General features: G+C 52.2%; 1 protein-coding gene across 2 annotated transcripts in view; it reads right to left on the bottom strand.

Annotated features, from left to right (window-relative positions):
- Positions 1-2095: 2095 nt before the first annotated feature.
- The window catches only part of ZER1 (zyg-11 related cell cycle regulator), a 30340-nt gene continuing 18090 nt past the window's right edge, over positions 2096-14345 (bottom strand). For both annotated transcript variants that reach the window (XM_061199812.1, XM_061199813.1), the window contains exons 9-16: positions 11935-12150; positions 10925-10966; positions 10639-10758; positions 9845-9960; positions 9309-9497; positions 8036-8133; positions 6299-6401; positions 2096-3791 (exon numbers count right to left, since the gene is read on the bottom strand). In XM_061199812.1, the coding sequence (XP_061055795.1) occupies positions 3734-3791; positions 6299-6401; positions 8036-8133; positions 9309-9497; positions 9845-9960; positions 10639-10758; positions 10925-10966; positions 11935-12150 (942 nt within the window). In that variant the 3' untranslated portion in view covers positions 2096-3733. The remainder of the gene's footprint in view (positions 3792-6298; positions 6402-8035; positions 8134-9308; positions 9498-9844; positions 9961-10638; positions 10759-10924; positions 10967-11934; positions 12151-14345) is intronic.

The raw sequence follows: 14345 nt of genomic DNA, 5'->3' as shown, positions 1-14345 counted from the left end.
CTTTTGAAAGCCGGGGAGCCGTCGGGAGCCTCGACCCAGCCCCACTGGGGTTCCACCACCAGCTCCAGGGCCACAGCCTCACGCATGCGTACAGCTTCCTGGACGCTTCAAAGATCCAGGTGTTGTGACTTCAGGTTGCAGAATTGTGCGCGGTTCGGAGATGTGATGCCTGAGGCCTCGAGAGGGGCAGGACTCGCCCAAGGTTGCTCCGTGGTGATACCCTTACCTCCTTCTATTCATTTTCAGATATTGCAGATGGGATGAGAGCAGAGTGGAGGTACGTGGTGCAGATTCTGCCTATGAGGGGCCCAACTTGGGTCAGAGTCAGAAATCCCAGCACTGCCTCTTCCTACCTGTATGAGTTTGGGCAAGTTACTGAACCACTGCGAGCTCTGTTTTCTGTCTATGTAATGGAGATGATAATAGTACCCCCCTGCTGAGGTGGTTGGAGGACTGAATAATGGAAATAGAGTGCCTAGCACAGGACTGTCTTGTCTCCCCAGCTCTAAGCCAGCACCTACACCCTTCAGACTTGCCCAACCCAGGGCTTCAGGCCAGGAAAGTCCCAGTGCAACTTTGATTTGTATAGAGGTGACTGGGTATTTTAAAGGGAGAATGAGGGAGTTGAGATGGGGAAGGGCAGGGGCTTGAAGAGACTCAGAGAAGTGAAAAATTACAGAGTGGGTCAGGGTAAATGCTGATTAGGCCAGCTGTGTCTGCTATCCGGCAATAATTGAAGTTCAGCTTCTATCCTCCCACAGAGACTGGGAGACAGAGGCCTGATCCTTCCTCATGATTCCATTTTAAAGGGATGGCTATCAGGTCCTTGAGAAAGACACTCCTGAGTTGTAGGAGGTACAAATACACCTCAAAGGGACAGAGAAAGCATTCACAGTTGTAAGCCCTTTTTAGTAAATGCTCTAAGAAAGGGTGGTCAGGGGCCTGTGATCAGGTGTTGGTTAAAAACAGTAAATTCTTTTGGCAGCCTGGAGCTTTCTCAGGCAGGCACTTTAAGGGGGGGCTAGGGTCATCCTAGGGATGTGACCTTGAGCTGTTAGAAGCTATGTTAGTGTTTAAGTCTTTTAATGTCAGAGGTGGGAGTGAACGAAATCACTTGCGGTGAAGTCTATAGTTTTTATAGGCCAAGGTTGAGGCCTAGCGGAGAAGAGGGCTTGGAGCCTGGCTACAGTTTGGTCTAGGAGAGAACCTTTGTCACTGGGCACTGGGGACACACCACCTGGCACGTTTGGGAATGGTTCCACGTGATCTGGGACCAGCACCTAGACTGTTCTTTGGGGAAGAGCTCTCCCTCATTGGATGCAGCCTCAGTAGTACTTCAGGGGCACGGAAGTCACTGCTGATAGTTACACTAGGACAACAGGTGTAAACCAGGACCATCCTGGGCCAAAGCAGAGTCATCTCAGGATTTGGCCTCGGCTCCTTCATCCCCTCCTGCTGGCTCCCTCGCCCTCCACTCTGCTGCAGCCACGTGGGCTGCTTCGTGGTTCTCCCTGCGAGGTCTTCTCCTGGCAGGGCCCTCTGCCTAGGACACCCTTTCCCTGGACCCCTACAGCCAGGCCTGGCAGCCTGGTCTTTTTGCTGGATTCAGCTCGCATGTCTCCCCTTGTGAGAAGCCTCCCCTGCCTGCACCAGGATACCACGCTGTCCCTTATCTGCACATATGCTCTTCCCTCTCCCTAAAGGGCTGTGGCCCAGCTAACTCCAGTCTGTCCTGCGCACTCCCACCGGCCCACAGGAGGGGCCTGCTCTGTGCTCCCTTCTCCCTGCTCCTCGCACACTGGGTCATAAACTCGTATTTAACATTTGTCTCTACCATCAGACGGCCATTCTGGGCAGGGGCCCTGTTGGTCTGTTGCCAGCTGTACCCTCAGTGTCTGGGCACAGGGGTGTGGAGAGACTGCAAAGGAAAAACAGGTGCTCCAGCCCGATCTGCCACCTGTCCCCAGTCTGCAGTTGACCCTCTGGGCTGGGCACACAAACTGACCTGACACACCCTCACTCAAGGCCCACTGCCTGAGCCAGCCCAGGGCCCTCCCCAGACCCCGTCCCTTCCACAAAAAAAGACACTCTGCTCCACTTTGCACAAAAATGTATTTCTGTGACATCCCGAAGTACAGACATTTACCCAGGCCCCAGGTGGTAAAGCAATGCAATGTGAGCTCTGCCCGGGGCCTGGCTCAGGCCACGTGAGCATGGAAGGGAGGGGCAGATGTGGCCCGTCTGCTAAGCTGAGGGACACAGGGCAGCTGGCCCTTCCCACGGCTGGGAGGGAAAGACCCTAGGGGAGAAGGGCCAGGTGCCTCTCCCCTGGGCTGCTCATCCAGACTGCTCTGTCTGCAGGCAGAAACGCCAGGAGAATCCAAAAACAGGCCCAGGGAAGGAGGAGGGAAGAAAAGCCACCCCCCAAGGGCAGAGTCAGCTCTGCTCCCCAGCCCCTTGTTCCAGAGGGGCCTCCTCACCGCCGTCTGTGCCATGAGAAGCAATTCGGAGTGACATCAAGGGAGGAGCACAAGATATTTCAAGATACGTTTGTGTCTCACACTTCTCTGAAACACAGCACGGAGGTTTCCAAGGGAAAGCCTGGGGTCAGAATGGGAGGGGCGCGGGAAGGGCCCCGGAGGGCCAGGCAGGGCCGCTGCAGGACGTGCCAAATGCTGGTCTGGAGATGTCTGCCTGTTGCCACCGGGAAAGGCTGGCTTGGGGACCTCCTGCCTGTGAGAGAGGTGTGGGGTCCTCTGGGCAGCGGGGCAGGCAAGGGCGAGTGAGGCAGGCTCAGTTCTGCTGGTGGGGTGCCTGGGCACCGTGGGTGCTGCGGGCAGATGAGGGGTAGGGGGTGAGGGGGAAAAAGCCCCTGGCCCCAGGAGGTGCTGGCTTCCAGGGTGGGGGGCAGGTTCTGGATATGTTTGGCAGAAGGGGCAGTGGAATCTGCCCGAATTCTGACCAGCCCTGGGCTGGGGCCTTCGACAGCCTGGGACCTGGTGGGAGACTAGGAGGCAGCCTCCGTAGCAGCGTGGCCTCAGGCAGGCCTGGCCAGAGGGCAGCAGAGCCACTGTGAGCGCCACTCCTCGAGGGCCTCTGGGGCTGGGACTGCCTGGACCTAGGCAGGTACGGCTTACTTGCTCGCCCCAGAGGCCCAAGCCGGGAGCACCAAGGCATTTGGGAGACCCAGTGGGGTTAGTTTTAATCTCCAAACCCCATCAGCTGCACCCAGGAACCTAGAGGGCGTTCTCAGGCTTTGGTGGGTGGGTTAGGGTGCTGGAGTGGGCTATCAAAAGCCCATTGCCTCTCCTAACAGGAAGGGAGGCCAAGGTCAGAGATTACAGGGCGAGGGCTGGACACTCACAACGTTAGAGGCATTTAGTCTGGCAGGGGTAGGAGTGAGTGTGGCAGCGATGAAGGCTTTGAGTTGGGGCTTGAGAATGGCCAAGGAAGCTGCGAGGACTCAGGGAGTGTTTCTTTTGTTTTTGTACAGAAATCATACACACAAAACTTCACACTTCCTAACCAAAAAAAAATTATATATATATATATATATATAATATATATATATCTCACTAATGTTAAGGAAAAGCGTCGGTTGTGCAAAAGTCCCCCTGTGTCCCTTCATCCAGTGGGAGGCTCCCCGGGTGGGGATCTGCCAGCTGGGCTGCTTGAGAGCGCTTCCTCCCGGCCTCGTGGTCCAGAGCAGTGGCGGCCATGGGGGCAGAGGCCTCTATCTGGACGTGTCCATGTTCTCCTCTTTAAAGTTACTGCAGTGCTCAATAACCTTGCTGGAGACAATGGGAGAAAGAGGATTGGAGGGTGGGCTTGGGTTGGGGCGGGCCCAGCCCCTCCCAGCTGATCAGGCTGCTGGATTTGTTAGCCAGTGTTAACCATGATGCTGATGCTGAATGAGATGAAGTGTACAAAGTGGCGGGCAGAGTGCAGCATGTGCGGGGCACCCAGGAAATGGTACTTGTGGCCACAAATAACATCAGCCCCGCGTGCTCCTCTCCTACTTCCCCAGGCCCCCTTTCCCACCTCTCAGTGCCTGGGCATTTGCGGTTAGGGGCTTCCCTGAATCAGCTCAGGCCTAACCTCCAAAACCTTCTGGTCTTTTTTTCAGCAACATCTTCCTTCTTCACCTTTTCCCTGTACACCCAGGCCTTTTTCTTCCCCAGAGCCTACTGGTGGTCCCCAAACTGGCTGCGCATCAGATTCACCCAGAGATCCTGATCCAGCGGCAGGTCCGGGTAGGGCTAGGGCAGCTGTGCTTGCACAAGTACAAGGGCCCGACACCCTGCAGCGGCCAAGTCCCCGTGCAGCGTTTGGGAATCACCCCTCATGCTCAGATCTCCCACTCTAGTCCAGCCCTTGGGAACCGCCGTCAGGTGTCACCCTGAACCCTGCACGGCCTTCCCGTTCACACTAAGCCTCTGGGTTGGTGGCGGGTGTGTGTGTGTGTGTATGTGTTCACTGCAGCCTCCATGTGCTAAAGAGGTGCCTCAATGCCTTTTAGGAAGTAAGGGATGCCTGGGGCGGGACAGGACTGGTGAACAGGCAGAGAGATTTCTCCTAAGCACCGTGCCATCAGGCTGGCCAGCTTGGGTACACATCTCAGGTCTTACAGAGATGTTCAAAGTGACTGGGGTAGGTTATGGGTCAGTCTTACCCAGTGCTTCTCAAATCTCCTGGGAACCCTGTTGACAATGCACATTCCCAGGCCCACCGGAAAAGAAAATCTAGGGTGGGGCCAAACTTTTTTTTTTTTTTAAGAAATGATTTTTTTTTTTTTTTTACTACTACTTTTAAATTTATTTATTTATTTATTTATGGCTGTGTTGGGTCTTCGTTTCTGTGCGAGGGCTGTCTCTAGTTGTGGCAAGTGGGGGCCACTCTTCGTCGCGGTGCGCGGGCCTCTCACTATCGCGGCCTCTCTTGTTGCGGAGCACAGGCTCCAGACGCGCAGGCTCAGTAGTTGTGCCTCACGGGCCCAGTTGCTCCACGGCATGTGGGATCTTCCCAGACCAGGGCTCGAACCCGTGTCCCCAACATTGGCAGGGAGATTCTCAACCACTGCGCTACCAGGGAAGCCCCGGGCCGAACGTTTTTAACAATCTTTTTAGGTGATTCTTTAGGGAGATTAAGTTGGAGAACCATTCATTTTACCATTCTCAAACTCAGACCAATCTGTCAATTAAATGTTTAAGCAGTGGGTTTCCCTGGTGGCGCAGTGGTTAAGAATCCGCCTGCCAATGCAGGGGACACAGGTTCGAGCCCTGATCCGGGAAGATCCTACATGCCGCGGAGCAACTAAGCCCGTGTGCCACAACTACTGAGCCTGCGCTCTAGAGCCCACGAGCCACAACTACTGAGCCCGCAAGCCACAGCTACTGAAGCCTGCGCGCCTAGAGCCCGTGCTCCGCAACAAGAGAAGCCACCGCAATGAGAAGCCCGCACACGGCAACAAAGAGTAGCCCCCGCTCGCCACAACTAGAGAAAGCCCACGCACAGCAACAAAGACCCAACATAGCCAAAAATAAATAAATTAAAAACGAAAAAAACGTTTAAGCAGTGCCTTTTGCCGACAATAACTGCAGAAACAGCCAGTGAGTAGTTGTCTGGGGAGCCTCTGAGCTCCAGGCCCCTCCCCCACGATACCCTTTATTCTGCGCTGTGTTTAGAACTGGGGTAAACTTAACTCCGTTCTCTTCTAGAATGGATCCTGGAGAAAGCAAGGTCGTTACTGCTGATTGCGAAACGTAGCATCTCTGAGGGTCTTTCTTGTGCACTGATGGGTGTGAGATCCCGGTAGATATTTTAGACCCGGTAGTGAAAACCACACAGCAGCGGAAGGCCTTGATGGCTCTGCCGTGTCCGGGACCTTCACAATATTCAGAAACTCCTATGCATTCTGCCTGATCCCTAGAATGTATTTTACCATACGTGTCCTCTCTTTAGTTGGAATGTCTTTGGCCAAAAATAATGACAAGTTCTGACCTGACTTGCTAATGCCCAGGGATGAGAGAATGGGATTTTCTGGGAATAAAAGAAAATAAAGCTTACAAATGAGGGCAATGATGCTCTGTTCAGAGCTTGATCATCCAGTTTCCGGCCACACTGTGGCCAAAATGACACTCAGGGAGGCCCCAGCTGGACGTCAGTATGCTGTCCACCTCCACACTCAGCCCCGAGTTGCCCCTGGGAATTGCAGCCATTCCTAACCACGAGAGGGCCTGGCTGTGTCCCTCGCTCCCCCAAGTCTAGGCTCCAAGCAGAAACACTGCCAGTCTCTCACCGGGCCATTTCCTTGGTCTCCTGCCGCGCGGTTGCCATCTTGATCATGTCCCTCAGGAGGGGCATCCCACCTTCTTTGATCAGCAGGGGGCAGTACTTGTCCGCTGTGGATAGGAACAGACAGCAGGTGATCAGGGTGGGATTTCTATCAGCCTGTTGCCCAGAAACCCACCCTTGCTGCAAGAACTGCCCTCCCAGAAGGCGGGATGAAGACTTGGCCCTGAGTGAGGGCACTGCTGCAACCGGCCATGAGCCATGTTTGCCCAGCCCTGGGGCCCAAGTTCCTGAGGCCACCTGGGGGAAGCAAGGGGTGAACCCCTTGGAAAAGGCTCTTCCCTTCTTTGCCACACAGTGGCATTTCCCCCCCGCCCCAAATGTCACCCAAACCAGCACCTTCTACTCTCTGAGAAGTTTTTGTAAAAATAGAGCTTCCTAAGCACTGCCCTTGGGTATCCTGATTCAACAGATCCAGGAACCTGTTTATTTGTACTTTTAACAAAATATGTCCAGCCAGGATGGAACCACCAGGCCTACCTATTGGGTGGCTTCATGGTTCACTCCAACAAAGAACATTCTACGGCTCGGTATCCAGGGCTATACACTCCACGGAGAACACAGGCATTTCAATGGCCCTCCAGCAGCTCTATGTCGTAGGAGCTATTTTTATCATCTCCATTTAATGATGAAAGAGCTGAGCTTCAGAGAGATGAAGTAATCCACTCAAAGTCACTCTAGAGGCTTGTCTGAGGGAGTCCGGGCTCAGGGCTCTTCCTCTGTGCTACACTGCCTCTTTGAGGTAAGGTGCTACTTTTTAGTAAGACTAACCTCAAGGAATAATAAAAAATTGGCAAATGCTTACTGAACAGCTGGGATGTGCCAAAGCACTCTTCCAAACACTTTACATGTCTTATTTCACAGCAATCCTATGCAGAAAGTACTATTACTATCCCATTTTAAAGATGAGGCAAAAGAGGCACAGAGAGGTTGAGAAACCTGCTCAAAGTAACACAGGCAGTCTTCCCCCAGGGCCTGCACTCTTATTCACTCTGCCAGTAGCAGGACTGAGCAGTATCCAGGCACCAGGGGTCAGCACTTTCCGCTGGTTCTCTTTTCACATCAATCTTATGAGGTAAGTGTTATTATCCCCATTTTACAGAGGAGAAAACTGAGGCCCAGAGAGGTTAAATAACCTGCATGAGATCACATAACCAGTAAAGGAGAGAACTAGGGGTCAAACCTGGTCTGCAATCAAAGTCTCTTGGTGCTGCACCCTCTTTTTCCTCTCCCCCAAAGCCACTGAGCAGAGGACAGTTCAGGCTCTTCTAAGAGAGGGTGGGAGTCTCTCTGAGGAAATGAGTGAGACTTGTTTTCAAGTTCTCTCCTGTTCTCTCGGACGTCTGTTTCCTCGGGGGTTAGTTCTTGGTTTGGGTTGGTCTTACCCTGCCTTACAGAAGGCATGGAGATTTTTGACTATTCACTTGTATGGAAGCAGGAAACATTAAGAAAGCTGTCTGGGATCTCTGGATGGGCTGGCTCATCTGCCAGGCCTGCTTATGCCGATGAGGCAGGGGCCAGCCATTATGCTGGGCGTCCCACCAATGCCAGAAAGCGGAGGGCTGGGTGCTGAGGCGCAGACACTGACACCAGCTCTCATAGTACTTCCACCTGGATTATCACCTCCCTGAGGGCAAGTCTGCTTTTCAGCCGATGAGTGAACAAAGGGTGAGTGGGTACTCACGGTAGACAGACACCAGGTTGTACAGGGCCCAGGTGGCCCAATGCTGGCTGACAGGTGAGATGCCCTGGGGAAGGAGGCGAAGAATTGGCTCAAATGACCTATAGGAAGAAAAATCAAGGTCACTTTTTTTTTTTTTTTTTGCCACTCCGTGTGGCTTGAGGGATCTCGGTTTCCTGACCAGGGACTGAAGCCAGGACATGGCAGTGAAAGCCTGGAATCCTAACCACTAGGCCACCAGGGAACTCCCTCAAGGTCACTTTTGATGCCGGGCATTGTGGGGGGAGGTGCATTGTCTCTTGTTGGGGGTTTGTCCTCACTGAAGGGTCCCGTGGACAAATGATGAGCAGGCCAGTAGGATGGAGGGGACAGGGGCGTACCCGGCCCTTCAGGCTCCACAAAGAGAGCGCCCTGGTGAGAGAGGTCATGAGCATGAGGGAGGCAGGAGGAACACAGATCAGGTGGTGCAGAAACTGGGGACCATGGCAGGGAGGGGAGCCCCAGCCTGGGAGGTGGGGGACGAAGGACCCTGGGAAGCAGAAGAGATTGACTGCACTTCCCATAATGGCCTTCTACTACGCGTCATCTGGAGTCAAGGTCCAAAAGCCTGAAAACTGCATGTGCAACCTCCACCCCCTCCCCGGGCCAGTGATTCCACTTCAGCTCTCCTCTGAAATGACAGTAATTGGAGTGTCGGCAAAGCCACGAGCATGAGCCTGTTCCTCCCAACATGGGTTTTCAACTCCAATGTCCATCAATACAAGATGGCCCAGGTGCACATAGAAAGTGACTCAGTCATAAAACGATGAGGGAGACCCATAGCTGCGGCTGGAAATTCACTCACGAGATAGTAAGACTTGATGCCAGCTGGACTGGAGGTAATTAAATCTGTGCATAGAAAACTGCTGGGAAGGGAGACGCCAGAATGTTAGGGGGGGATGCTCTCTTAGGGAATGAATGGTTTCCGTTTTGTTTCCTGTTGCGTGTCTGTATTTTCTCCTTTTTTTTTTTTTTTCACAACTGGACATGTATCAAATGTTTGTAAACAGCAGGCTTTGGGTACACACAGGTGTCGATGTGAGGAAACAGGCAGCAAACTGTAGAGGTGAGATGTGCGCGTTTACATGCTGTGCTCTACGTGGACTACACCTCGGTTAGTAACACCTGACACAGGACTAGGAGAAGGGCAAGTAGCTCTCACCAGACCTTGTTGGGAAGGAGCATCCTGTCCTAGCACTGACCCCACATCCATGTCCCACCCCTCCCCACTCCGCACCTGTAATTGATATTTCTCCGTGAGTTGATGTCCCAGCTCTGGATGGCTGCCCACATGCGCTCCTCCACCTCCTCCCGCTGGGGTTCACAGATGCCCCAGGCCTCAGGGCCATCAAACATGATGTGGGAGAGGACGCCACAGGCATTGTAGGAAACCTCAATCCCATCGGCCTTGCTCTCCAGCAGGTTGCTGCCAAGAAGAGAGAAAAATGGAGTCCTGATCCCCAAGTCCCTCTTCAGATACCAGCTGCTGGACCCCAACTAACAGACCAGATGCCGGAGGTACTATTGATTTCTTTATCACTTATCATCCGTACCCAGATGACTTCTAAAGGGGATATAAGGTCGCTTAAGATAAGATATAGCTACAACAGGACCATTTATGGAGGATTGAAAGAATAAGAAACTGCATCATAGAGTGAAGGCGGCATTCCTAACAGAAACCTAGGCTAACAGCAATTGCTGCAACTGAGCACTGACTAGAGCTCTGAGCATCCTGGCAGCCAAGGCAAAATGGGAAAGAAGAGAAGTACCAACCTGAAGACACTGATGAATTGGGAAGTCATTAGCTGGGGCCGTAGCTCCTTCACCTCTGCCACATTCCCCAAGAGTCCTAGCATATTCCGATGCAGCTCCTGCTTCTCTGGGAACTCCTGGAAAAATGAGAGCCATTGGGGGTCATATCAATGAGTACTTAATTAGTGTCTGATATTGGTAACCTAGAAGCTTTATGAGCATCTGTCTGGCCATTTCAACTAGACAAAGGTGGGGGGGTGCAATCTGCTGCCCTCCTACCTTCCGGTACACCTAGGACAGTGCTGGGTACACACTACAAGGGATTAAAGTGGTAGAGCTCCCTGCCACAAAATCAAAGGCTGAGTGGAGATCTGACCTATAAAATTATGAATGGGACAAACATGATTCTATTTACCAAAGCTCAAAATATTAGTCTAAGGGAATCCTTTTGGAAACTAGAGCAAGACAATCAAGAATGAGTTTTAGGATGAACAGACCATCCTACTGGACAGAATTCTGTCTGGCTGATATCTCAGTGGACCCCAGCCAGACCTGGAGAGTCTGAGAAATCATGCTGAGAAGGACGGGGCTGGGTTCTCCCTTGGAGGGAGGGCTCTAAGAGAGGGCCCAGCCAGGCCGTCTGGGTCAGGAAAGACCTCTGGAGCTCCTGTTAGCAGCAAATCCTGGGCTGGCGGGCCTGTGAGTTGGTCCCCACTGCCCTTCCATGGGAACCATGGGGAGAGGGGTTGCTGGGGGACCTGGGGACAGAAGAGCGGCCAAGTGGGGGTCAAGGAGGCTTCTGGAGAGGGCGCTACCTTCAGGCAGTCCAGGAAGAGCTTCATGCCGTTGAAGTTAAGGAACATCTCGCAGTTGTCGGGAGTCTCGTCCGTGATGTTCCACAGGGCGCTCCAGGAGAACTCCATCACCTGATCACACTGAAGCGGGAAGAGGGCTCAGCACAGGTTCGCCTGGATGGGCCCGCAGGCTCCTGGCACCCGGTGACAGGGTCCCCTGACACAATGTGGACACCCCCCCAGGGGCAAGCCAGTCCCTTCTCAGGCTAGGGGAGGGACAGGGTGGCTCCATGAAGACTCAACTTACTATCTTGTCCAGCAGCTTCTTCTGAATCAGCTTCAGCATGGTCTGTGGGCAGAGAAGAGAACTTGCCGGGGGGGCCAGGGCTTCAAGAGCTACCATGCCCCCCAAGAACCAAAATGGAGGGAAGAGTCAGCAATTCTATTCCTGTTAATACATCCTGATGAGACCAAATCTGCCTCTCTATTTGGGAGGCTGTTGGGAGAAGTGCCACCCACGGACCTGATACTTGGCATCAGGACGCCTGGGTGCTAGTCGTGGCTCGACCCTGACCCCACGTGGCTGTGGGCATGGCCCTCCTGCTCTGTGGGTTTCAGCCTCCCCAGCGATAAATGAAAGGAGGAGACTGGATGTGCCTTCCTTTCTTCAGCAAATACTTATTAACTCCCCACTGTGCACCAGGCCCTGTGCTAGGAAGCGCTGGGGACGGGATGATGGAAGGAACAAGCATGGCGTCTCTCCCTACGGAGCTCACACCCAGTGGGGAGGCTGATGTTAAACAGATAGGCCCTCAGATATTTACTTAATCCCAGTTGGGAAGACATAAGAGGGGCACCTGGTCTGAGGAGGCAGGAGTGACTTGTACAGTGGGACCCAACAGGAGAGTGGAGGGGCTGGGAGACGATGACAGAGTGTTATCTAGGTGGTGGAGAAAATCTACGGGTCTTCAGCAACTTTCACCGTCAGGAAATTCTTCCTTTGGAAGTAGTTGTTTTTTTTTTTTTTTTTTTTTTGGGCCGTTCCACGCGGCACGTGGGATCTTAGTTCCCCGGACTAGGGATCGAACCCGCAGCCCCTGCATTGGAAGCTCGGAGTCTTAACCATTGGACTGCCAGGGAAGTCGCAGGAAATTCTTCCTTTGGTGCGGCCTAAATCCTCCCTTTTGGCAGTGGGCCTGCGGGAGCGAGAGAGAAGGAGGGGCAGCCCCGGAGGGAGGGAGGGAGGGAGGGAGGGGCAGCCCCGCCCCGCCCCGCCCCGCCCCGCCCACGCACGCACGCACTCACGCACGCACGCACCACAACAAAGCCCATCTTGCCCACGGCCTCCTTGTGGTCGTTGTCCACCTGGCAGACCAGGGCGTTGCACAGGTGCACGGCGATGCGCTGGATCGACTCGTCCTGCCGTGTGGGGTTGAGGATGCTGAGCAGGAGCTCGTTGACTCGGCGGTACTGGAACTCCAGCTCCTCAGGGATGCTGAAGTTGCAGAGAGTCAGGCAGCAGTTCCGCTGGACCTGGGCGGGGCCGGGAGACAAGCGGAGCACAGTCAGGGTCAGACTTGGGAGCTGGACTTGAGGGGCTCTCTAGAGGTGTGAGATCATCCAGCGCTGTGGTGGTCCACGAAGGCTGTCTGGAAGAGGAGACTACGAGGCTTTTTTTTTTTTTTTCAATATTTTTTAAAAACGTGAAGTGTAATATACAGAAGAGTGCATAAAACACAAATGTATAGTTTTGCAAATAATTATAAAGCAAGCAAGCTTTTCAACAACCATGTAAGCACCATCTGGGTCAAGAAACAGCACTGCCAGCACCCAGAAGTCCCCATATGTCCCTTCCTGATCATAAGTCCCTCTCCCAACGAGAGAGCCCCATCCCTGCCTTTCACTTGAAAGATTCTCTAGGATCTTGTGGCTTTTTGTTCAACCACAGGTTTGCAAGATCAACCATCTTGTTATAAGTAGCTGAAATGCTTTTTTTTTTTTCATTTGCAGTATAGAATTCTAATTTATTTATGCAGTCCACTGCTAGCGGACGTTCGGGTAGACTTCAGTGTTTGGCTACTTCAAACAATGTCCTGTACGTGCATCCTGGTGTCCATGTGTGTGGGCTCCTCTAGGGCACCCACGCGTGGGGTGGAGCTTCTAGGTCACAAGGTGTGCACGTCTTCAGCTTTACCAGGTAACACCAGACTGTTTCCAAGGTGGCTGTACCAGTTTATACTCCCACCAGAAGCACAGAAAAGTTCCAGTTGCTCCACATCCGCAATTACTCTTTGTCTTGTCTGTGGGTTTATTTATTTATTTATTTTACAGTATTCTCAGTGCATTTTCCTCATAATTTCCTTCCATCCTTTCTCATTAGATACTGGAAGTTCACCACACTTCATTACTTATATAAATTAGAGGATATCCTAATCCTCTAATTAACTTGTTAGCCCTTGTTAACTCTCTTTTTATCCCCCCACAATATACATATATTTTGTAATTTGAGAAAAAAATTTATTTTAAATCATAAAAGCAATACTTATTATAAAATGTTCAAAAAATACTATCTGAGCAGAAACTTAAAGTCCCCCACTTAATTCTTCAGAAGTAATTGCCGTTAAAAGTTTGATGCGGGACTTCCCTGGTGGCGCAGTGGTTAAGGGTCCGCCTGCCAATGCAGGGGACACGGGTTCGAGCCCTGGTCCCGGAAGATCCCACATGCCGCGGAGCAACTAAGCCCCTGCGCCACAACTGCTGAGCCTGTGCTCTAGAGCCTGCGAGCCACAACTACTGAGCCTGTGCTCTAGAACCCGCAAGCCACAACTGCTGACCCCACGTGCTACAACTACTGAAGCCCGCACACCTAGAGCCCGTGTTCCGCAACAAGAGAAGCCACCGCAATGAGAAGCCCACGCACCAGAATGAAGAGTCGCCCCCGCTCGCCGCAACTAGAGAAAGCCCGTGCACAGCAACGAAGACCCAACGCAGCCAAAAATATTAAAAAAAAAGTTTGATGCACAACCTTCTAGATTTTTCTACCATGGAAATACAAATGTATACTTGGGGGAGGGGAGAGGCAAAAGAAGGTTTTATCCATATTGGTCCAAAACTTCTCTTCACTTATCAACATGCAGGGCCATCCATCTTTCCATGTTAGGATGTACAGATTTACCATCATATCCCATGATGTGGGCAGATCTTACGTTACTCTTTCAGGACCAGGCCCCTATTGCTAAAACATTTTGGTTGCCTCTGACTTCTTATTTAATCAAAAAGGGAGGATATACATGTATCTTTTTCCTCTAAGAACATTTCTAACTGTGGAATTTACGCCAAAAGATAAATGCATTCACAGTTTTGGCAGGTTCTGCAAGTTGCCCTGTGAAGAGGTGGTTCAGGTCACACCTCACCAGTGGAAAGTGCAAGTGTGTTCTTCCCCTGACCTTTGTCAACGGACATCATCAATCTCTCGAGTCAAAAAGTGATTATCTTGTTACTTGAATTTCTATTTCTTTGAAAGAGTTTATGAATTTGTGAGTCTTCAACTAGCATTCTTTTCTCGTTAAAAAAAAAAGAAAAAAGACACGCCTTTTACCTGATTATAAAATCAATCTCAATGCAGGAAGAACTGTTGCTCTAAAGTCTGCAGTTGGCAGGCAGTGGGAAAGGGGGCCTTCTCATCCCTGCAGAGGCTATATCCCCACCAGAGCCTTTCTGGAGGACAA

Source organism: Eubalaena glacialis, chromosome 9 (genome assembly GCF_028564815.1).
Source record: "Eubalaena glacialis isolate mEubGla1 chromosome 9, mEubGla1.1.hap2.+ XY, whole genome shotgun sequence".
In the NCBI taxonomy this organism is placed as follows: domain Eukaryota; kingdom Metazoa; phylum Chordata; class Mammalia; order Artiodactyla; family Balaenidae; genus Eubalaena; species Eubalaena glacialis.
Note: the sequence above shows the minus strand (reverse complement) of the source record. Positions and strands in the feature narration are given on the sequence as shown.